Source organism: Molossus molossus, unplaced genomic scaffold (assembly GCF_014108415.1).
Source record: "Molossus molossus isolate mMolMol1 unplaced genomic scaffold, mMolMol1.p scaffold_m16_p_10, whole genome shotgun sequence".
Lineage (NCBI taxonomy): Eukaryota > Metazoa > Chordata > Mammalia > Chiroptera > Molossidae > Molossus > Molossus molossus.
In genome coordinates this window covers 22,541,894-22,567,654 of record NW_023425345.1, presented here as the reverse complement: position 1 = coordinate 22,567,654, position 25,761 = coordinate 22,541,894, and the positions used below count along the sequence as shown (strand labels likewise).

Sequence of the window (25,761 nt, the reverse complement as noted above, 5' to 3'; positions counted from 1 at the left end):
ATAGAAGAAGCAATAGGAGAGAAAGTAGGCAGGGCTGCTTTGACTCTCCAGAAACATTTTGGGGAAGAAGTGAGCCAAAGCATTGCTGCTGTCAGCTCACTGGAGAGTCAGAGAAAAGGGGACCTTGGGGACAGAATAGGGGATTAGCCTGGGATGAGCAGCCACTGCCCATTGTTCCCCTAGTTGTAAGTCTCATGGGGTCCCTTAGAGTTTAGTAGATGAATGCCTGTGGGGGAAGAAGAGGGGAAAGGGAAAGGCATGGGCATGCTCCCCTGAGGAAGAGGAAGCCCAGGTGTGAGGTTTGGCCAGCAGCTTCCAGCATTCTCTTCACAATCATTCACTGTGCAGCTACAGGCATCTTGAGATCAGCAGCAGTATATTTCTGCAGTCCTAACCTTTTCTCATTCTTAGGCTTCAACAGTGAATTATCCTAACAGTCACTCAAATAAATCTAAAGAGTATTATTTTTAAAATAGGAAAAAAACTTAATAACCAGAGTGGAAGTGTGAAGAGTTTGAGACTAGGTTATAAAGACTGGGAAAATTGGAAAGGGAAGCCAGTTTAGGAGAGAAAATGCTGAATTTGGATCTATTTCATATATGTATGCATAATTCATATCGGTAGCATGGAATGTGTTTATTTATTTGTGGGAATCAGCTCAAGATGTAATAGCTAAAGAAATCAGGATATATAGGCTGAAAAACAAAAGGAAAAAACACAGAAACCTAGAACCAAGATTTGGTGGATCTCATTAAGTAAGGTAACAAAAATCTGAGGAAAAAGCAGTCAGAAAACTAAGGAAATCTAGTGTTGAGTACTACTGTATTGTGAAACGTAAGATAAGTCAGTAGTACCAGAAGAATGACCAAATTCATTAAATAAAACAGAAGTAATGAAGATTGCATTTTGAGAAAGGCTTGAGTGATCAGAAAAAGAGATACTGTCACCTGTCAAGAAAAAAATTCAACCATTATTACATTATCTTCTCACTTCTCTATAATGGAGACAGCTTTTGCTCTTTTTAAGAAATGGGATAAAGAAAGTAATGAAACTATTCCACACTCATGTCAAACCACCAGTAGGGACACCTACTACTGTAACAGAAAATGGGAGCATGGGAGTACTTTACACAAGGCACAGTCAGATCTGCACAATATACTATGTGGGTATTACTGAGGATGGAAAGAAACTCAATGGCTCCAGTAACAGAAACACGCTTTATTATTCTAGGAAAGCAGAAGGTAGAAAGAAGGGCAGATACAGGTGAATATGAGCCTAAATAGGCAAAGTGACCTCTCTTACGAGTGCTACTGCTCTCTTGGGCACTCTTAACAAATACCACTCTTTAAGAACCCATTCTTCTAAGAATATATATGGGTGGGTTCAAGATGGCAACCGGGTAAGGATGTCATGCCTCCCAGAACCAAACAGGAAAATACAACTAAACTGGGGAACAATCACACTGAAATAGTAACTGGAAACTATCTGAAGAGAAAACTTTTAGCCAAGAACTACAGAAGCCACATAAAAAGTGGTAGGAAGGGCAGAGTTGCAAGAGGGGCTGGCCTACTCCAAGGGGAAGTAGGCTGAGGCTTTGGAGGGAACCTCAATTGCGAGGAGGTTTCCTCTCAGAGGCATGAACCTTGGTCCCCAGACCAGGCTCCCCAGCCCAGAGTATCTGGAGCCAGGAACAGGCGCCTATGTAGCATGCAGCTGTGAAAGGCAGCGGGGTTGCTGTCTGCCGAGAAGAGGCAGAGCCTGCTGGAGTCAATGCCATGTTTAAAGGGCTAACGCGCAAAACTTTTGTTCACACACACACAACTGGGTCGCTGGCAGAGGGAAGGCGGTGAGTACTAGAGTCACCTGAGTAGAGTATGGGGCGGCTGGCACTGGGGAGAGGCATGGGAGAGAGGTCACCAGGAGCCTAGTGCTAGATCATCCTCCAATATCGCAGCAGCCATTTTTCTAGGGAAGAACAATCAATCCACTGCAAGGAGCATCAGCCTGGGGAAAAAAAACCTATCCACACCCTCCAGCATTCTGCTCACCCAGCTCTCTGGAATACTTCTTGCCCCACCCTGCTTTTTAAGCCCCTTTAAGTCAGGGGCATAAGGCTGGGGCTTAGAGTGCTGGGCAGTCTCGGGAATTGTCAGTAACTTGCTTTGGGACAGGGCCATTCCCCCCACTTTCCAGGAAACCTCACGGGAGATCCACCTCCCCCAGCCTCTGGCAAATCCAACCTCTGGGCTTTATAGGTTCCACACGCCTGACTACTAGGGGCTCCACCCTGCTGAGGTTAAGAAAAAATCGGGGCAGACTCAAACATGTGGCTCAGGAGTGGGGAAATACACCCACCACCTTCCCTGAAGTCTGAACAGCACCTCCCCTTCATGGAAAATCCATTAACTCCATTTTCCTGATTTCACCAGAGACTCTTTCAGAGACTAATAAGCCTTTCCAGTGTTGAAGCCTGGCAGATGGCCAGCAGGGTGAGGCCGACAGAGAAGGATCCCCAGGATCCTTGGGAAGTTTGCTGACTGGCCCCTGAGCCCTGTGCAGGTAAAAACCAGCCTTGGAGCACAGCTTGGTTTTTCTTGTGTACAGCCAGGCCATATGCTGTGGATCACTTGTAGCTGCAGACAGGTTGCCAGGAGGCCAGGAACTTGCAGCCCAAGTGCTCGGCTTGGGACAGCATCACAGTAGAATCTAACAAACTTCACTTTTTCATTCTTTACTGTTATTTCATTTTATTTATTTATCATTTTTTTTGCCGTTGTTTCATTTTCTTCTTTTTTCCTTAACATTTCATATTCCTCTCTTTCCTGTTCTAATTCTACTTTCTTGCCTTTTTCATATATATATATTTTTTGGTTTTCTTTTCCTAATCATTTTATTTTCTCTTTCCTTTCACATATTTTCTCCTTTGTGTCTTCTCTTGATTTTTATTAGTCAAGAGTGGTGGTTTTATTGTTGTTGTCTTTCTTTTTGTTTCACTTTACTCTGTCTTATGTTCTGTCAACACCTGTACCACAACATGCATGAAGTGGTCAGAGTTGAATCTCACAGTCAACCAGCCTGAGGGTTAATCCCACACACGATTACAACAGGAGGGCTCATATAATCCACACAAGGGACAATCCTAGATAATCCAGCACAGGCTATTGAGACTGAGCCACAAGGTCCCACAAGACATTTACTTCGTAAGGCCACCCTATGAAAACTGAACCATAGCAGATCTATACGATATACAGAAACAAACACAAGAGACTGGTAAAATGGGGAGACAAAGAAACAACCTCCAAATGAAAGAAAAGGAGTAATCTCCAGGAAAAGAGCTAAATGAAAAAAAGGCAAGCAATTTATCAGATATAGAGTTCAAAGAAATGATTATAGCTATGCTCAAGAAACTTAAAACTATAAGGAACCCCCCCCCCCAAAAAAAACTACAAAGAACTTAGTTGAAAAAGGAAATAGAAACCATGAGCAAGAACCAGTTGGAAATGAAAAATACCGTATCTGATGTCAAGATTATACTGAAAAAAATTAAAAGTAGACTAAATGAAGCAGAGGATGGAATCAGTGACTTGGAAGACAAGGTAGTAAAAAACACCCAATTATAGTAGCAAAAGAAAAAAATATTTAAAAAGCAGGAGGATAGCCCTGGCTAGTTAGGCTTAGTGGTTAGACCGTTGGACTGCAGACCAAAGAATTATAGGTTTGATTCCAGTCAAGGGCATGTACCTCAGTTATGGTTCGACCCCTGAACCTGGTTGGGGTTGTGCAGGAAGGCAACCAATCGATGTGTCTCTCTCAAATCGAAGTTTCTCTCTCTCCATCTCACTCTATCTGAAAATCAATGGAAAAATATCCTCAATAAGAATTAAAAAAAAAAAAAAAGCAGGATAGTTTAAGGGAACTTTGGGAGAACATGAGATGCAACAGCATCCGCATCATAGGGGTACCAGAAAGAGAAGAAAGTGAGCAAGGAATAGAGAACTTGTTTAAAGAAATTATGACAGAAAACTTCCCTAACCTGGAGAAGGAAAAATTAACACACTTAAGGAAACACTTAAGTCCCAATCAAGATGAACCCAAAATAAACCCAGACCAAGACATGTCATAATTTAAATGACAAATGTTAAAGGCAAAGAATCTTAAAGGCAGCAAGAGAGAGACAGAAAGTTACATACCGTTCCCAATAGGCTGTCGGCTGACTTCTCAACAGAAATACATCAGGCCAGAAGGGACTGGCATAAAGAATTCAAAGCAATGAAAAGAACCTGAACCCAAGACTACTCTATATCCAGCAAGACTATAATTTAAAATTGAGGTTGAAATAAAGAGCTCCCCAGACCACATAAAAGGCTAAAGGAGTACATTACCACCAAACCAGCAAGGCAAGAAGTGTTGAAGGGACTCCTTTAAGAAGAAGAAATATATAGAGGAACATAGGTATAAAGAAAAATAACCTTAAATGTAAATGGATTAAATGTTCCAATCAAAAGGTCTACAGTAGCTAATGGATAAGAAAACATGACCCACATATATGGTCTCTACAAGAGACCCACCTCAAAACAAAAGATTCACAAAGACTGAAAGTGAAGGGATGGAAAAAGTATTCCATACAAACAGAAACAACAAAAAAAGCTGGAATAGCAATACTCATATCTGACAAAATACTTCAAAACAAAGGCGATAAAAAGAGACAAAGTTCACTACATAATAGTTAAAGGATTAATCCAACAAGAAAATATAACCCTTATTAAACATACATGCACCCAATATAAGAGCACCTAAATATATTAAAAAAAAAAAAAAAACTCTTGGTGGACTTTAAGAGAGAGAGAGCAACAGCAATCTAGAGGACAGGGATGTCCGCTTTCACCACTCTTATTCAACACAGTACTGGAAGTCCTAGCAACAGCAATCAGACAAGAAGAAAAACTAAAAGGCATCCAAATTGGAAAGGAGGAAGTAAAACTGTCATTATTTGCAGATGACATGAGAGTGTACATAAAAAACCCTAAAGACTCCACCAAAAAAACTGCTAGATTTAATAAATGAATTTGGCAAAGTTGCAGGATACAAAATTAACATCCAGAAATTGATGGCACTTCTATACACCAATAAAGAACTCTCAGAAAGAAAAAAGAAAAATTCCCATCTATCATTATAACAACAAAATAAGATACCTAGGAATAAATTTAACCAAGGAGATAAATGACCTCTAACTCAGAAAACTATAGGATAGTGAAAAAAATAAAAGATACAAAGAAGTGGAAGCATATACCATGTTAATAGAATGGAAGAATTAACATCATTAAAATGTCCCTACACCCCAAAGCAATCTACAGATTCAACGCAATCCCTATTAAAATACCAACAGTGTATTATTTCACAGATCTAGAACAAATATTCCAAAAAATGTATATGGAAACCAAAAAAGATCCCAAATAGCCTAAGAAATCTAGAGAAAGAAAAACAAAGGTGGAGGGAATCACAATACTGGATATTGCACCGACTGGTTCGGCTCACATCGATATTTCTCTTTCCCTATCCCACCCCTCCACTCTATCTAAAAAAAAAAAAGATATTTCACAATACTGGATATCAAACTATACTACAGTCATTGCAATCAAGAGTCTGGTATACTGGCACAAGAAAATGCATACAGACTAATGGAACAGAACAGAAAACCCATAAATGGACCCACATCATTATGGTCAATTAATATTTGACAAAGGAGGCAAGAGCATACAATGGAGTAGATAGTTTCTTCAATAAATGGCGCTGGGAAAACTGGACAAGTACATGCAAAAAAATGAAACTAGACCACCAACTTATACCATACACAAGAATAAACTTAAAATGGATAAAGAACATAAATATAAGTAATGAAACCATAAAAATCCTAGAAGAAAACATAGACAGTAAAATTTCAAACATCTCATGTAGCAGTATTTTCGCCAATACTTCTCCCAGGGCAAGAGAAAGAAAGGAAAAAATAAACTAACAGGACTACATCAAACTAAAGGGCTTCTGCACAGCAAAAGAAACCATCAACAAAGTGAAAAGGAAACCCACAGTACGGGAGAACCCGTTTGCCAAGGATAGATCTGATAAGGGGTGAATTTCCAAAATATACAAAGAACTCATACAACAAAAGGAAGACAAATATTCCAATTAAAAAATGGGCAAAAGACACTTCTCCAAAGAGGACATAGAGATGGCCAACAAACATAAGAAACAATGCTCAACGTCACTAATCATCAGAGAGATGCAAATTAAAATTACAATGACGTATCACTTCACACCTACCAGAATAGCTACCAACAATAAATCAACAAACAACAAGGGCTGGCGAGAATGTGGAGAAACTAACACACTGTTGGTGGGAATGCAGACTGGTGCAGCCACTGTGAAAAACAGTATGGAGTTTCCTCAAAAAATTAAAAATGAAACTGCTGTTTGACTCAGCAATCCCCCTTCTGGGTATATATCCTAAGAATCCTGAAGCACCAATCAGAAAGAATATATGCACCCCTATGTTCATAGTAGTGTTGTTTACAATAGCTAAGGTCGAGAAACAGCCCAAATGCCCATCAGTAGATTAGTGGATAAAAAAGCTGTGATACATATACATAAAGGAATACTACGTGGCTATTAAAAAGGATCTCTTACCCTTTGGGATGGCATGGATGGACTTGGAGATTATTATGCTAAGCAAAATAAGCCAGAGAGAGAAAGACAAATATCACATGATCTCACTTATATGTGGAACCTAAGGAACAAAATAAACTGACAAACAAAATAGGTTCAGAGGCATGAGTGCATCGAACAGACTAACAGATCTCAAAGTCAAGGGAGGTGGGAAGGACAGGAAGAGATTAAGCAAAGAATATATATGCATAGCCCATGGACACAGACAATAGTGTGGCGAAGGCCTGGGGTAGGGCAGGGGCTGGGTGGAGAGGGGCAAAGGTGGGGAAAATGGGGGACATCTAAAATACTGACAATAATAAGTAAATTTTTAAAAAGAATATATATGCCTCTCCTATCTGTTTAGAAGTTTCCTAATAAGATATACTTTGTGGCTCCTATCAAAATATCCCTCTTCAACAAATGGGGAGACTACATCAAACTCCTTGAATACTGAACATTATGAAGAAAACTATAGATAAAGTAGGAGATTAAGATTTTCCCCTTAAATGTTTCATTTAGATGGCAAATAGCAAAAGATAATATGAGGAAATAGCAAAGACCAAAACAGAAAGTGAGCAGATCTTTACAAGATCCTCTCTGATATGTAACAATGCCCCCACATATGATTCAAAACCATAGCTCCAACACTTATCCACTGTATAACCTCAGGCAAGTTACTTAACCTCTCTCTGCCTCAGGTTCCTCATCCATAAAATAGAAATAGTGTCCGGCTGGTGTGTCTCAGTGGTTGAGCATCGACCCATACACCAAGAGGTCACCAATTCAATTCCCAGTCAGGGTACATGCCCAGGTTGTTGGCCAAATCCCTAGTGGGAGACATGCAGGAGGTGGCCAATCATTGGAGGTTCTCTCTCATTGATGTTTCTCTCTCTCCGAAATCAATAAAGAAAAAAAAAAAAGTTTTTTAAATAGGAATAGTAATAGTAGTTCATTTTTAGAGTTGTGAGAAAGTGCCTGGCACATAATAAGCACGTAATAACTCTTGATCATCACTGTCATCCATTATCCCCTTTTACAGATGGGAAACAAAGATAGAGAAACTAGAAAGTTAAGCTCCATTAGATTAAGACTCTGACTATCTTGTTCACAGCTAAATCATCCAGCACCATCTCAATTATTATTTATTGAAATCTGAATTTGTATCAGTTTATGGATGGCAAATTTTCAGACTGTATTTGTTTCAATCTTTGTATTTTGGTACTGTTTGTGTCATTTGTATAATAAAGAAATATCAAGCCGTTACAATTTTTAAAAAGAGATCAAACCCTGGCAGGTTTGGCTCAGTGGTTAGAGTGTTGGCCCTCAGATCTAAGGGTCAAGGGCTCAATTCCCAGTCAAGGGCATGTACGTGGGTTCAATCCTGAGCCCCAGTACAAATCGTGCAGGAGGCAACCAATTGACCTGTCTCTCTCACATTGAGGAGAGGGGAAGGGGAAGGGGAGGGGGAGGAGAGGAGAAAAGAAAAACGAAAACAAGGCAAGGATGCTTGCTTTCACCACTTCCATCTAACGTACTATTGGATGATCTTGCCAGAGCAATTAGGCAAGAAGAAGAAATAAAAGGCACCAAATCAGAAAGGAAGAAGGAAACAAACTTTTCTCTTTTTGCAGATATGATCATATATGAAGAAAACAATAAAGACTCCACACACACAAAAAAGACCTGTTAGAACTAATAAATAAATTCAGCAAAACGGATAAAACATTAACACACAAAAATTGGTTGCATTCTATACACGAACAATGAACACTCTAAAAATAAATTACAAAAACAATTTCATTTACAATAGCATTAAAAAGAATAAAATACTTGGGAATTAACTTAGTCAAGGAGGTGAAAGACCTGTACAATGAAAACTACAAAGCACTGCTAAAATAAATTTTAAAATAAATAATGTTCATACTCATGAATTGGACCCAAAGCAATCTACAGATTCATTGCAATGCCTAGCAAATCCCTATGATTTTTTTTTTACAGAAATAAAAAAAATATCCTAGGAGATATGTACTAATATATGTGACAATAAATGTGTTAGATGCAGGCACATGTATTAAAAGAAAGAACTGGATTGAAAATAAATACTGCCCTCAAGTGAAACAATTCAGAAACATTCCCAAGGTAGTTATAGACAAAGGTACTGAAAATGAAAATAAAATGTTAAGAGGGCAGAAAATAGAGACTAAATGTTTCCTAAGAGATTCCATTTATTTAAATCTATGGTATCATGTTATTAATCAGGCAAGATTCTGGATCTATGAACTAGCCTATCAATGAAATTAGCCTACAACAGATTTACACTTTGCATATTACTAATTTGCACAATAACCATCTCTCTCCATTTCATTGATGAGGAAATTAAAATACATGGCCTCATTATCATTCCAGTAACAAGGGAAGTAAATGATCTAAAATGTGTTTGTTTTTCTTACATCCTTACCCAATACTATCACTAAACCATAAAGTAATTTCTGAAAATTAATTTTAAAATGCCACTTACATGCCACCATATAATGCTCCCTAACAGAAATGACCGATTTAGCTGTAACAAGTCATAACTTTCCAAAGCAAAGATGTAAAGATTCCTAAAAGTTAGTCCTACAGAATTTCTGTAAATTTCCAAGATATCTTCCCCTGTAATCTTTAATCAAATATAAAATACTAGGAATGCTTATCACCAACTGAGTCAAATAGTAGGACACTTGTACACTTAAGAAAAAAAAAAACTGTATTAGTATTTTATACCATATGTATAAAGTATTTTATAAAGAAAAAAGAGCCCTGGCCAGTGTGGCTCAATTGGTTGGGTGTCCTCCAGTGTGCTGAAGGGTTTCTGATTCAATCCTTGGGGGGGAAGGGTGTGTGTGTTTAGGGGGTGTGTGTGCGTGTGTATGTGTGTGTGTGTGTGTAGACAGCCAATCAGTGTTTTACTGTGTGTGTGTGTGTGTGTGTGTGTGTGTAGACAGTCAATCAGTGTTTTACTTTCACATCAATGTTTCTCTCAAAAAAACTCAATGAAAAAAAAATTTTTTTAAAAGAAGCCTGACCAGTGTGGCTCTGTGGCTGAGTGTTGACCCATGCACTAAGAGGTCACCAGTTCAATTCCCAGTCAGGGCACATACCCAGGTTGTGGGCCAAAACCCCAGTGGGGGGCATGTAGGAGGCAGCCAAATGATGTTCTCTCTCATCAATGTTTCTCTCTCTCCTTCTTCCTTCCCCTCTCTCTCTCTCTTAAATCAATAAAGAAAACCACAGGAATTTTTTTAAAAAGTAAGAATCACACATGGATTTTGATTAATTTATTACAAGGACCCCACATCGATTATAAGGTATTTTAAAACTAGAAGACAGTAATGACAGAACACTAGTAGGTTATCCTTAATTTCCCTCCTATTTCCTAAATAATACAATAAGAGGTTTAAATATTAGCATTTCCATTTCTTCAGAAAATATACTAGATTTTAAGATAAGACTTAGTATACTAAGGCTATTAAAGATGACTTTGTCCTCATTATTCCTGAAACAAGCAGTCACCATATTCTAAGTAAAAATCCAAAAAATGACTTAGTACAGACTTACCCAGGTTTCCCTGCTCGATTGTCAGCACTACCTCATCCATCACCACGGCCCTAAAGTCCAGCTCCTCCTCACAACACTTGGCCTTTAATGCTCGTAAGATCTCTTTTTGGGGATAGTCTTCCCTGATTCGGCGATCTGTCAAAAACCACAATTTGGCAGCCACAGAGCTACACATCTTGATCTGCTTATTCTTCCTTTTCCTGGATTATTTCCTCCTTGATGCAAACTCTTTCTAGGTGGAAGAGAAAATAAACATAAAAATCAAGAAATCTATTTAATTTCTGGCTTTCACGTAATAAATACTGTGATACATACTAACTATACAAATAGGATAATAGGGTAATATTATGACTTTCCCCCTTTTATTCAAATTAAAATTTTTTTATACCACTAGAAATATGGAAGCTGACAACCTCCCCTGAAATTGCCCTTTACTTTCCACTGGGGAAGCTAGCACTGCAGTTTTATAATTACAGCAGGTCACTTACCAGAAACTTTCAACACTATTACCCATATTATATATTGTCTAGTATATACTTTAATCTGTCACCTACTGATTTATTTCTTCCCCCAAAATGCAAATCCCTTCTTGACATAAAATAGAGACTGCAATCATCAGTAATATATTCCCATAGCTCTCCCATCACTACAAACTCCAGTCATTTATATTCATATACCTGCATTTTTTATTTTATTTTCTTCCTTATTTGTTATATGTATATTTTATTATAAACATATTCATAGCCATGTAAAAAATGAGACAGTAGCACCAATGTTACTGGATGAGCATCAACAAAGTAGTAGTTTACATAGCAATTTTAATCAAACAATGAGATTTTAGAAAAAAACTTAAAAACCAAAATAAATCCTGAAGTCCACTCACTAAAATTTGTTTATTTCAATCAGGAGAGCATGCTTTTACTCAGTATTTTTATTCTTTCTTTAAATAGAATTTTTAAAAATAAACACAGCTTGTTTACTAGAACGCAAAAAAGACTTTCTTCTACAAATAGAGTTCTGCTTCTCAGTTTGAATCATGAGTAAGATAATAGTTGAAAATTGTTTTCCTGAGAAACAAAAAGTTGTAAGTTTTACTAACAAACGTGAAGACACTTCAACAAAAGAAAATTTTCATATTCAAAAATAAAATGTCTAGTATTACTCTAGATGACACAGCAAACCTAACACAGAAGGAAAGAACAAGGGCAAGGACTAGAGGAAGCAATGGCCATACAGAATGATAGCTTCCAGCATCCCAGCAGCTGGTACAGGTCCCTCATGCACCATTTATGTGCTCTCCAGGGTCTTAGCCAGAAGGTCCTGCTCCAGATTCATGTGTGAGTAAGACAAGAACACAGTGGGACAGATACCCTACACTTCACTACACACACATCCCCCCCAAACCTTGGCCTGCCATGCCTGCCCCCATGACTTATGGCCTCAAAGGCATCAGTCACTGGAAAGCAGGGAAGGAATAAAATAATGTGGGAGACACACAGAAGAGAGGGGCTTGTAGCTGTGGAAAAGCAAGGGAAGCAGGAGCTCTCAACTGTGGTGATACATCAAGCCAAGACCCAAGTAACCAGCAAAGGGGATGCCTCATGCCCAGAGCCTCCTGGCCCTCTGTGCCCTTGTTCTGCAGCTATGATCAAAAACATACCCACTAGAGCCCTATGTAAGATATGGTAATAACTTACTATGAAAACAGGATGTGACTTACAGAGCCTCCCAGGCCACTAGAAAGGGTCTCACTCACAAGAAACTCTAAAAGAAAAGTCATACCAGAGTACCTAATATAAAGATCTCAGTTTTCCTTGAGAGGCAAACTGTAAAAATGCCCTTAAAATGTTTATAGTGGTAGTTTTTTAAACACCCTGTCTTTGACCTTCTAAACTCCAAAGTCATTTCTGTGGCTCCCCTGACATTTAGTGTTTTTTTTTTAATCCTCATCCGAGGACATTTTTTCATTTTTTGTTCAGATAGAGTGGGAAGGAGAGAGAAGAAGAGAAAGAGAGAAACATCGACGTGAAAGGAACACATCAAATGGCTCCCTTCTGCATGACCCAACCAGGGCCTAGGAAAAACTAACAACCAAGGTACATGCCCTTAGTAGGAATCAAACCCGGTCTCTCTGGACTGCAGGCCGGCGCCCTAACTACTGAGCAAAACTGGCCAGGGCAACATTTAGTTCTTGAACATCATCTGTTCACTAGTATGACAAATTCATTGAATAAAACTGCACAGCAGTTGTGGCATAAGAGAAATCAGGATGGGATGTTAGTCACGGGCAACTGGAAAGCAGGAATATTCTGACGATATTGATTATGTCAGCTCTCAGAAAACGCCTAGGCTGCAATGGTAACACACATGGTGATTCTACAGTCAGACAATAAAAGCACTCCAGGACTGCAATCTCACACAGTCATGAAGCTACTCCTGACAGATAATGCACATGAGCATTCCATCTCGTCTGGCTTCATGGACACATAAACTTTGGGTGTTTCTATACTGGTATACAAGAAACAATTGCAGGTTCAGATTAAGCTCTCCATCTCTTTCTTTTTCTTTTTAATGGGCTCCAATTCTCTTGATCCTGGGGTTCTAACAAAGAAAATGACATTCCCTCCCTGTCTGGGAGAGTTGAGGCAAAGTGAAAGATATCATTTCACTCACTACAACTGGACCACATCCTTTCAGAAGGGATGCCTGCACCCTGGAATCCGGAACTGAAAAAATGTTCTTGCCCTACAAAAGACGACTCTTATGAAAGAGTTAGAGGTGGTGTTGAAAAGGTCCAACACATCACTGTCAATGGCTGTGGCTTCTCAAAGCCTGCTTGAGTGGCCGGCAAAATGACAGGAATCGTGGAACTGAGGTATCTTTGGTCATGTGGAATACATTTTCTTTATCAGCTTCAAAAGATTCTTGTATTATGCCTTGCTTTTCATGTAAAGAGTCACAGAGGTATGCCATATTGTGTTCAAAATCTTTATTCCTGTACACCAAGTGATGACATGCCCAGTTTGCAAAGGGCACATCTACTTCTTAACAACCTTCAGCTTATTTTTATGGTTCCAATGGTGCCGGTACCTTAAAATTGACACCTGTCCAAAATTTTTATCCACTATAATTTTAGTGATCTCCAAAGACCAGTTTATTGCCAGAGAATAAAAGGGCACAACCTCTACTCCACCCAATGGGCCTGTTTCCACAAGATGAGTGGCTGGCCATCCTTGGTGTCCAGGGCTACTGCTGAGGAGACTGCTTGACTTTTTAAGGCTACTCCATTGGAATTCACACCTAACCATACCCAAGAAATTCTCAGGTGAAGACTCTCCAACCCCAACAGCAGATGCTCATCATCCCCACCCCAACCCATGTGGCCTGGCCACCAATACCTTCCTGTAGACCAGAAAGGGACCAGTGGGTTGGCAACTCCTCCAATGGCCTCCTCCTCCCCATAACCATTATTTTATTTTTATTTTTTTATTTTGTTAATCCTCATTTGAGGATCTTTCCCCATTGATTTTTAGAGAGTGAGTGGGGGAGAAAGAGAAAAACATTGATGAGAGAGAGACACATTTATTGGTTCCCTCCCCCATGACCCTGACTGAGGCTCAGGATCAAACCTGCAACTCAGGTATGTGCCCTTGACCAGGATTGAACCCATGACCTTTCGGTCTGCAGGCTGACACTCTAACAGTTGAGCCAAACCAGCCAGGGAGATTTCAAAACATCTACTTTTCTATTTTTCTCATCCATTAACGTCAAGAAAAAATAAAAAATGAAAAAGCTTGTAAGAAGCCTAACTGCTGTGGCTCAGTGATTGAGCATCATCCTACAGACTGAGAGGTCATGGTTCCATCACCGATCAGAGAACATGCCTGGGTTGTGGGTTTGATCTCCAGTAGGGGGCATGCAAGAGGCAGCCAATAGATGTTTCTTTCTCAAATTAATGTTTCTATCTCTCCTTCCCTCTCTAAAAAGTCAATAAAAACATCCTTTTAAAAAAAAGCTTGTGAGAAGTCAAAGCATAACAGAAAATTTACACAGTCCAGGAACCCAAAACTCACACAAAACAATGACAGTCCTGAGTCTTTCAAAAAAAAAAAGTTCAAATTATATTCACCATTTTAAAATACAGAAGAGTCTGTAAAATCAAGTGTGTGGGTGTGTGAAGGGGGAGTGGGGGTTCCTCTATTTAAAGCAGCAGATCTAATTAGCCAATATATAACTGTAAGAAAAGAGTTTACTCTCCAACAGTAGAAATATAGCATTTGCAAATGTCCATATATATATACATGTCTCTCCTGTCAGAATATAAACTCAGATCAACTAACTTCTATTCTCTATTTCTTTATTTCCCCCAGAGTATCAACAAAAACAACATACATATAAATATGTTATCAAATAAGTGCTACTGATAAACTGCTAAAGTAGTTTTGACATAAAAAGAAATTTTTAAAAAATTTACTTTTATATTAGAAAGTTTTCCCATGCAAAATTCTGGATAGACACAACATTTTTTTTAAAAAGTCACTGTGATCTTTTCAAATAGTTTAGCAAAGATAATTAAATAGGAATCATAAATAAAGTGATTCATTCATTTTTCTTGTGAGGTCCTTTCCCAATGGTAATTATTCTGGTAAGAAAAAAGCAAAATCACAACCTATCATTTGTAGACATTAAGGTCCTGCTTACTATTATTAGGAAAATGATTTAATCTAGGTATGACATAGCATATGATCCCCACAATCAAAAGACTAAAAAAGAATAAAGTTAGGGAATACGTACTAATATACAAGCTAAAATTTACTCTATTTGGCAATTACTACAGACATGCTTTAAATGACATCATTCTGTCTTGGATGTTAAATTGGATCAGTTTATAGAGAAAAATAACAAATATGTGTATCTTGAGTTGTAGGCACTCCATAGTCTCCTTTTCTGTGACCTTTTCCCTGACAGCTCTCCTTCTGTACATAAGCCTCAGGACTTCATTCTTAAACCCTTCTCTCCTTTCTCTAGAAATATCATGCTCAGCCAGGTTTCAACTGTTACCACTGAAATGTGAATATATCATTGAATTACTAAATCTCTTTCCAACCAGGCAATGGTGCCGATTGTATGGTCAAACACTATACGTTTCTGTCAAGGTATTTTGTAAATGTGATTAACATCTACGAACAGTTGACTCTGAGTAAAGGAAATTACCCTCTATAATGTGGGTAGGCCTCATCTAATCAGTTGAAGGACAAAAGAGTAAAACTGAGATTTCCCAGAGAAACTCTGCATCAAAACTACAACACAACCCTGGCCGGTTTGGCTCAGCAGTTGGGGAGTTGGCCTGCAGTCCAGAGAGACCAGGGTTCGGTTCCCGCTAAGGGCACGTACCTCGGTTGCAGTTTGTCCCCAAGCCCTGGTTGGGTCACGCAGGAGGCAGCCACTCGATGTGTCACTTTCATGTTGATGTTTCTCTCTTTCTCTCTCTCCCTCTCATTCAATCTGAACAAAAAATGTAAAAATGTCCTCTGGTGAGGATAAAAAACAAACTACAACACAGAAATCCTGCTTGAGTTTCCAGCCTACTGGCCAGCCCTACAGATTGCGAATCAGCCAGCCGAACAATCACAAGTCAATTCCTTAAAATTAATCTCTCTCTCTCCCTCTCTGTCATGTGACTTAATAACAAAATTGTGCCTTTTTTTTTTATCCTCACCTGAGGACACTTTTGCATTTATCTTCAGATAAAGTGGGAGGGAGAGAGGGAAGAGAGAGAGAAACATTGCTGTGAGAGAGACGCATCTACTGGTTGCCACCCGCACAACCCCAGCAGGGGCTGGGATGAACCACAACCGAGGTACATGCCCTTAGCAGGAACCAAACCCAGGACTCTCTGGTCTATGGGCTGATGCTCTAATCGCTGAGCCAAACCAGCCAGGGCCAAAATTATACCTTTTAATATCAACTTTGTGATGCCTCAGGTTTTAACCAAGATCTATTGTTTATTAAGGCTTTTTCTCTCATTGAATTCTAATGTCTCCATTCTTTTCAACCCCATCTCAAACAAAACAAAACAATGGGGTGTGTGTGTGTGTGTGTGTGTGTGTGTGTGTGTGTGTGTATAAACTTTACCCTCCTTCCTTTCCTTTATCCAAAAGTCCATCAGAAGTAGATCTGAACTGCTCTTAGAAATGAGAAAGAATGAAAATAAGTGGTAGAGAGAGAAACGCATTAAGAAAAAAGAGGGGGACCCAGCCAGTTGTGGCTCAGTGGTTGAGCGCTGACCCATGTACCAAAGGTCGCCAGTTCGATTCCCGGTCAGGGCACATGCCCAAATTGTGGGCCTGACCCCCACTCTCAGTGGGGGACATGCAGGAGGTGACCAGTCAATGTTCTGTCCCATTTATGTTTCTATCTCTCTCTCTCTCCCTCTCCCTCCCTCTCTATCTCTCTCTAAAAATCAAAAAAGAAACAAATTATTTTTAAAAAAAGAAAAAAGAGGGGGAAGGGGAGAACCATCCCATTCGGGGTGGGGAGGAGGGTGATTTTTGTATATATATTAAAGGTACAGAAAATAAGTAAATGAAGAAGAAAAGCTCAGAAGAGTCTCAGAAACATCCAATTAACAGTGTTAGTCCAGTTACCACATTATCCACTAATAATGTTCATCAATAAATGATCACATGTCCTGACTGGTTTGGCTCAGCTGTTGGAGCATCAGCCCATGGACTGAAGGGTCGCGGGTTCAATTGTCGGTCAAGGGCATGTACCTGAGTGCGGGTTCAATCCCCAGCCCTGGTTGGGGTCAAGCAGGAAGCATCTAATCAATATGTCTTTCTCACATCGATGTTTCTCTTTCCCTTCCACTCTATCTAAAATCACTGGAAAAGTATCCTCAGGTAAGAATTAACAAAAAAAAAAATTAAAAATAAATGATCACAAAAGAACGTCCCTTTGAAACTAGCTATTTCCTATATAACTGTATCCTTTAGCTAGGATGATACTTACTATAAAATAATATCACTGTTTAGGTGTTCTGAGTTCATAAAATATCATTTTCTTTACTATATTAACTTGAAAGTAGACTGGAATGCTGTAAAGGTATAAGCAGGAGACTAGATAATCAAAATTGACTTTCCCAGTGACAGAAATGTATGACAGTCTCCATGGTACCCTCCTTATACTCAAAAGTGTATTATTTCAACAACAGAACAGACATCTAATTTCCCAAAATTTACATGACACCTTCACTCATATTCTTTCCTTCTCGTAGCTCTTTCATCTATGATATCCTTTTTAAAAAGCTGTATACATGATTATGGATAATAAATTAGAGAATAATAATTTTCCTAATCAAACTGAATAGTCCCTTTGTCAAAAGACTGAAGAAAAATAATGGTAAAACATGAATGTTTACACAGAAACAGAAAAAGCAAAAAAGGCAAAGAAAGGCAACACTTTGGACTGGACTAAGTAGGACAAGTGCCTATAACTTCCCTTTCTTCATACAAAGAAATAAGTGCAGGACTAAGAGAAAACCATGCATACAAGTAAGGTTAAATACATTCTCCATTCACGATTCACAAAATACTTTCCACATGTATTTTCTCATTTAATCTCATATAATTCCGTGAGGAACACAGAGACATATATTATCCCACTTTAAATGTTTTTTTGTTGTTGTTGTTCCTTTATTGATTTTAGAAAGAGAGGAAGGGAGAGGGAGAGAGAGAGACAGAAACATCCATAAGAGAGAACATTGACTGGCCACCGCCTGCATGCCCCGCACTGGGGATTTGGCCCACAACCTGGGCATGTGCCCTGACTGGGAATCGAACTGGCGACCTCTTGGTGCAAGGGTTGACACTGAGCCACATCAGCCAGGCTTTTTTTTTTTTTTTTAAATAACATCGATCAGTTGCTTCCTGCTCCAAGCCAAACCTGATACCTAGGTATGTGCCCTGACAGGGAATAGAATCAATCCATGACCTTTTGGTATACAGGATGAAGCTTAACTCACTGAGCCACACCAGCCAGCCAGGGCTATTCTCCCATTTTAAAGAAGTGGCCTGTCCAAGATATCACAATAGTAGAGACAGGCTAGAGAGTCAGGTTTTCTGATCTTTTTCTACTCTTTTCTACTACACCTAAAGACATCAAAGGGAGCCCTAGCCGGTTTGGCTCAGCGGTTAGAGCGTCGGCCTGTGGTCTGGAGAGACCCGGGTTCGGTTCCCGCTAAGGGCACGTACTTCGGTTGCAGTTTGTCCCCGGCCCTGGTTGGTCGTGCAGGTGGCAGCCACTCGATGTGTCCCTTCACGTCGATGTTTCTCTCACTCTCTCTCCCTCCCTCCCACTCTATCTGTACAAAAAATGGAAAAATATCCTCGGGTGAGGATAAAAAAAATAAAAAATAAAAAAAATAAAGACATCAAAGGGAATTTGGATAAAGAAAATAAATCGACATTATGAATGAGTATATGTTCATACTCACCATTCATACTATGTTAGGCAGTTTATTTGTATCTTCTCATTTAATTCTCACAACCATCCCTTTGACACATTATTTTCTTCATCTAGCAACTGACGCTGTTCTAGCAGAGGCATTACTTAATGTGTCTAAATTCACACAATTAGAAAGTGGTCAAGCCCAGTGTGCTTCAAATTCCACACTCTATGGCAGACATTCCCACTTGCCTTACAATATCCATTTTCTACTTACTTTAATAATAAGATTTCTGATATTAAGCTGAATACAATGCCATGTAACTAAAGTCTGTATTCCCTAGGCTTTCCTGTAACTAGATGTGGTCACATTTACTAATTTTGGCCAATGACAGCTAAGTGAAAATATTGCACTTAAACTTCCAGAAAGCCTACTTAAGAGGAGCACTCTTCCTTGGTCCTTCCTCCATCCTGCTACCTGAAATGTGGATGTTATGGCTACAGCTCTAGTAATCAGGAGTCAACCCTAGGAAAAGCACAACATGTTAGAAGAACTTGAATCCTGAACAACTATGTATGTCATGGCTTTAGATTGCCTGCTTACTCTTTTGTATGAGAAGGAGATAAAATGCTATCCTGTTTATATCAATGTTATTTGTGGATTCTTTATTATAGGCCAATGAACCTTACCTTAGCAAATATACTCGACTATACCTTGCTCAAAAACTAAAGAAAATTATTCCCTTGACGTCAAGGTTTGCATATATCAGAAAGCAATGGTACTGTTTATAAGTGGGAATTTCTTTTTATACTATTAAGATTTTACATTTGATTATTTTACTTTTATATTCCTTTGCACAACATCCGTGGAGAAGTATTTCTATATACCTCCCCACAAAAGAGCAAAGTGTTCAAATTCAAAAAGTAGTTGTAAACATATAAAACTAAGCATTCAATTAAGTAATACATTCCATTAATATTTGAGTGCCTACAATGCACTATACCTAAAAATACCATGGTAAACAAATAGTCCCAGCCGTCATGGAGATAAAAATGATCTAATGTTAAAATGTCATGAGTAAGAGAAGATGCTCAGCATTACTAAACATTAGAAAAATGCAAATCAAAACCATGAAACTGTCCAGCTGGTGTGGCTCAGTGGCTGAGCATCAACCCATGGAACAAGAGGTTGCCAGTTTGATTTCTGGTCAGGGCACATGCCTGGGTTGCAGGCTTGATCTCCAGTAGGAGGTGTGCAGGAGGCAGCCGATTGATGTGTCTCTCTCATCGATGTTTTTCTCTCTCTCCCCCTCTCCCTTCCTCTCTCTAAAAATCAATAAAATATATTTTTAAAAAAACAAAAACAAACACATGAAACTACTTCATAATAATACGATGGCTAGCCCTGGCTGGTTTGGCTCAGCGGTCAGAGCATCAGCCTGCGGTCCAGAGAGACCCAGGTTCGGTTCCCGCCAAGGGCATGTACCTCGGTTGCAGTTTGTCCCCAGCCCTGATTGGGGTCGTGTGGGTGGCAGCCACTCGATGTGTCCCTTTCACATCAATGTTTCTCTTCCTCTCCCTTCCTCTCTCTCTAAAAAACAATAAAGGAAAAAATTATAAAAAATAAATAAAAATAAAATAATACGATGGCTACTATAAAAAGAACAGAAAATAAGTGTTGGGAAGGATGTAGAGAAACTGGAAGTCTTGCAAACTGTCAGTGGGAATGTAATAAAATGGTGCAGCTGCTAAAGAAAACAGTATGGTGTCCTGGCCGGTTTGGCTCAGCGGTTAGAGCGTCAGCCTGCGGTCCAGAGAGACCCGGGTTCGGTTCCCGCTAAGGGCACGTACCTCAGTCGCAGTTTGTCCCCGGCCCTGGTTGGTCGTGCGGGTGGCAGCCACTCGATGTGTCTCTTTCACGTCGATGTTTCTCTCTGTCCTCCTCTCTCTCCCTTCCTCTCTATCTGAACAAAAAACGAAAAAGTGTCCTCGGGTGAGGATAAAAAAAAAACAAAACAGTATGGCAATTTCTCAAAAAATTAAAACCAGAATTACCATATGATCCTACAAGTCCACTTTTACGTACATACCTAAGAAATTGCAAACAAAATCTCCAAGAAGTATTTGTACACACATGTTCATAGTAGCATAATTCATAACAGCTAAAAGGGAGAAGCAACCAAAGTATCCATCAACAGATAAATAAATAAGCAAAATGCAGTATATATATACTGTGCCTTAAAAAGAAGTTAAATCGGATACGTGCTACAACATGATGAACTCTGAGGACATTATGCTCTGGTATCTAAAGCAGTCAATTCATAGAGACAAAAAGTAGAATGGTGGTTGCCAGGAGCTGAGGGACTGGGGGAATGGGGAGCTAATGTTTTACAGGTATAGAGTTGCAGTTGCACACAACAAAGAGTTCCAGGGATGGATATGGTGATAGCTGCACAACAATACAAATGTACTTAACCACTAATCTGTGTACTTAAAAATGGTTAAAATCATAAATTTTATCTTTTTGAGTATTTTACCATAATAAAAGCAGAGTTGGAAAAGGAAATTAAAATGCCATGTGCAAATTAAGCATATTTTTACACATTTCCAACTAGAGAAAATGTTACTTAAATTACCTGTAGCTTAGTTACTAAAATTCCCAAAATAGTCTGTGGTATACAAAACCTATTAAACTTAAAAAAAAAAAAAAAAGTTTTCTCTGGAATGCAAATACAATTTCTAATGATTTCACTTAACAGAGGAATGTTATATCAAAATATCTCTGGAACATGGGACAAGATTTGAAAAATGTTCCTGAAACACAACGCACAGTATAGCTTCAAGTTCATTTAAGGGGTATCAAAAACCATAGGTATTTTCAACATTAAATACCAGGCAAATGTGCACTCTCTATGATCTAAAAGTAGCTGTCAAAAACTACTATTTCTCTAAACAAAACAACCCAAGCTGAATGCTACTTTTCATCATCAGTATACAACTGATCCTGAAATAATTAGCTTTGTTAACAATTAAGAGGGGGAGGGGCACTTTCAGTAAGAGGAAGAAAAAAGATACAAGCAGATGGGTTCCATGCAGACCCAGGCTCTATGGGAGTAGAGCTGGAGAGCTCTGTGGCTTTTGTCTTCCAAGCCAATTTTAAAAGGAAAAAAAATACTGGAAAAGAAAACATTGAAAATAACATCATGGCATTAGTTACTATGAAGCCAGAAAGTCAATACTCCTTTTTTGCAAACCTAACATGTACACAGATACATATGGCACATTAATCTAAAATATATTATGTACAGATATTTTTGGAGGTACTTTATTATTTCTTAACAACCCTTAATATGACAAGCAGGAAAATTCCCAAGTAATGAAAGACAATTTCCCCAACATCTGTACCTAATCTCCCCTATTCAACCTCTCTTGAAACAACTGTACATGCCAGTACAGGTAACATTTAAAAATAATAATTTTTCATTGTTTTTATCACAATCTACTACCTCATGTTTTAAAATAACATAACTATTAAATTTCTAAAGGCCCTTTTCTCATACACTTACAACTTATTCCCACCTGCAAAGAATAATCTTTTAAAACTAACCTGTCATAAATTCTCTACAAATCTACATCTCTAAAGTACCCCCCAAAACAGTTGTCAGCAAAGCAACGTACAATAAAACTCACCCTCCTTACTTTATGTTTGGTTTTCTCTCACTCTTCACATGTTGTTCGTGGGTATAGAAGTTCTTCCTCCACCCATTTTCACTCAGTTTAGGTCTCTATGCCTGCTCCCCAAGGGAAGATGATAAAAGCTACTTCCCAAAGTGTGGAACAATTCACTCTGCTCTGTCCCCTTGCCCTAACCCCTTCCAGGGTTCATCGTGTTGCGTCTTTCAGCTCACAGAATGGGGAGAAGTTTTGAGAAATCAGTCTAGTGAATTACCCCAGTATAGCAAATCCCAGGTGGACAGAAATTGGGCAAAGGAAGAATTGGGAGATGTTTTAAATGATTTGGTTCACCCTGTGCCCCAACAAACTAATGCCTGAAGCTTGGTTGGTGTTCACTGGTCAGAGGAAAAATGTGTTCACTTTAGTATGTTCCTTCACAATATGGCTGAAAAGGGGTAGAGGATTTATAAGATGTTGCTGGTAATTTCCCTCTGGAGAGGAAAAAGGAACTGAATGAGAAAGGGGGGGGGGGGATAGTCTTGATTTCACTGTCCCCTACACATCCAGATGCTATCATTCAGAACTCTAAGGAAACATGAGAAAAATTCTAAAAGCTATCTGCACAGAAACTAAGGTAAGTGGAATTTTAGCTGGTAGCCAAAAGTCTAAAGGTTAGATATGCAGCTCCTTACCCCCTGCAGGGGGAAGGCGGGAAGAAAGTGGCTCTTGACTGAGTGGAGGACTGCATGTGACTGAATTTGCTGTCCCCTTCTTGGCTCTCTGTTCTCAGAATCACAGACTGCCCCCCTCCCTGACAAGCAGACTCCAGCACCTGGTGGGGGTAAGAGAAGACAGAGAAAAAAGGGGAGACAGAAAAAGATAAAAACATCAACAGCCATGTTGCCAAACTAACAACTAAACCTAGGACATGAAAGAAGGAAATTAATAGCACTAACCTAGATAGAAAACAATAAACAAAAGATCACTCAAAACAAAATAGGCCTCCTCCCCTTGGACGCACTGACCAAATAACACACAGTAACCATTACAAAAGATTTAATAATGAGTGTTAATTTTTTTTTAATTACAGGTTTTCATTCTAAAAGTTAGGAAATAGATGTTAAATCTCCATGACTGGAGATTTCAGACAGTGTTTTATTCCAGATGAATATCTCAGCATGTCTTTATTTTGACAATGAATTGTTTTTAAAAAAACAGGGGAAAAATTACTTTTTACCTATCCAATGTTGTGAAAAAGTTAAAATAAGATTTAAATAACAATTAAATTTTAATGGTTAGTTATTAAAAACATCCATAAATATAGTAAACGTGGCAAGCTCACAAAAAAGGAACAGCTTGCATACTAAGATGCCCATATACTTTCCACAGAGATTTAGAGTTGAACCCAACTCCACAAAGACGTGGGAACAATTTCATAATTAATGGGAAAAGAGCACACTGAGAGAATTTACATCGAAGTTCCATTCAACACGGTTAGTATAATGACCCCACTCACAGAATATAATCAACGCCCCATCTAGACTCATAAACCAAATGGGGTAAAATACCGGGATTACAAATCTGCTATCACACATAAGAAAGTAAATCTGAAAGCATCCCCTAACTACTTTGGCTTTTTTAAAGGGGAGAAGGGGGAGGTAAGAATTGCATCAGGGGCAAATGCAAAAATCAACCCAAACAAGCCACGATTTTGTCACCCCATTCCTACAGAGGGCCATCAAAGGGAAGAGGGAGGACTGTCACTCCCCAGAACGTACACGGAAGGAAGAAAACATGGGACTGCACGGAGGGCTGCGGGAGAAACACCACCTGCCCCTCCCGCGGCCACACCACAGGAATCTGTCTGATGGAAGCAGAGGACCACACCGGGGGACAGGTTGGCACCGCGCTCCCTGGGCCACCACACCCCCTCACCACCGGGAACCCCTTCACGCCGAGGTCGCCCCCTCCGCCGCGGTCGTCCCGGTCACACGTACACAACGTCGCGGACCCCCGCCCAGCCCCAGCTCACCCGACCCCGGGCTCTACCTCGCTCCCCCCGCCTCGGCTGAGCCGCCCCCCGGCCTTCGCCCACCCCGGGCCGGCGGGCGCGCACAGCCCGGTCCCCTCCCCGCTGAGCCCGCCGGCCCCCGCTCGTCGCCGAGTCCATTCGGCCGAACTCGCCCACTGAGGTGGAGGGACGCGGGGCGGGCGCACCTCCACCTCGCCCCCAACACCGGGGAAGGGCAGCGCGGGGACCGCTCACCTGGCCCGGGCGGCTCCTTCCTTGATCTTGGCCAGCAGAGCCGGGCTGGGGCCTCCGAGGGAAGCGCGGGCCGCCAGGCGGGCTGAAGGTCCGAGGAGAAGGGGGAGGGGGTCGGGAGCCGCCTCTTTTCTCCTCCGCCACCGCGGCTCCCGCAGCCAGGCCGGGCGCACTCGCACACTCGCCCACTTTCTCACAGCCTCGCGGTCGCTCGGGCTCGCCCTCACGCCCACTCCCACACTCACTCGTTCCCACACACACACTCACACACTCACATCCACACACTCACTCACACCCAGCCGCTCCGCGCTCCCTCACTCGCCCGGCGTGCGCGCGCGCGCGCGACCCCGCTCACACTGCGCGCGCGACGCCGGCGGAGGCTGCCCCGCGCTGCCCCAGACCGCGGAGCCGCGTGCAGAGCCCCCCGCCCCCGGCCCCGCCCTCCAGGCGCCGCGGCAAGGCGGGCGGGGCTCGGCGGCCGGCGCGGCCGGGAGCCGGGCCAGAGGGCCGAACCCGCCCCAGCGGGTCGACCACCTGCGCCGGTGCCCGCCCTCCAGGCTCCCGGTCCCGCCGGCGGCCATCGCCGGCCTCTCGGGATGCGGAGAGGAGATGGAGCGCGCGCGCTGAGAGGGACGCGAGAGCGCGAGAGCGTTTCGAGGACGCGCTTTCCCCACCCGCCCCAAACCGTCCTCACTGAGGAAGGGAAACGGGTGGGGGAGCGAGTTTTGTTCCCGACTCGGAACCGCGAGATTAATCCCTTCCGTTGTGCACCCCGCCTTCACATTCCCTTCTCCGGCCCCATTCAGCCACACTTTGAACCCTGACGCGAGCCCACCGAGCCCCCTGGACGCGGCGTCCACGCCTCTGCCTCCCGCCCAGCCCAGCCCACCTCCTGCGCCCCTTTCCTGACGGCCTCCGCCCAGAATCCGGGAGGCAAAGATTTGGGGACAAAGATCATCAGTGTCTCTGAGGTCCCTTTCCCTGTACGGAGTAAGGACAATGCCTCTGTAGATTGAGAGGCAAATGTTAAAACTACATCATATATCCTCGGAGCTTTCAAGATACACGTTTTAAAGACA

At 40.9% G+C, this 25,761-nt stretch overlaps 1 protein-coding gene across 3 annotated transcripts in view; it reads right to left on the bottom strand.

The window, feature by feature from the left end:
- The window catches only part of RIMKLB (ribosomal modification protein rimK like family member B), a 45,736-nt gene extending 20,746 nt beyond the window's left edge, over nt 1–24,990 (bottom strand). Inside the window, exons 1-2 of one of the 3 annotated variants that reach the window (XM_036253173.1) lie at nt 24,686–24,990; nt 10,300–10,531 (exon numbers count right to left, since the gene is read on the bottom strand). In XM_036253173.1, the coding sequence (XP_036109066.1) occupies nt 10,300–10,474 (175 nt within the window). In that variant the 5' untranslated portion in view covers nt 10,475–10,531; nt 24,686–24,990. Of the gene's footprint in view, nt 1–10,299; nt 10,532–22,434; nt 22,618–24,685 lie in introns of those variants that run through there. The other 2 variants (XM_036253174.1, XM_036253175.1) reach the window with 2 other exon arrangements.
- Between the last annotated feature and the right edge of the window lie 771 nt (nt 24,991–25,761).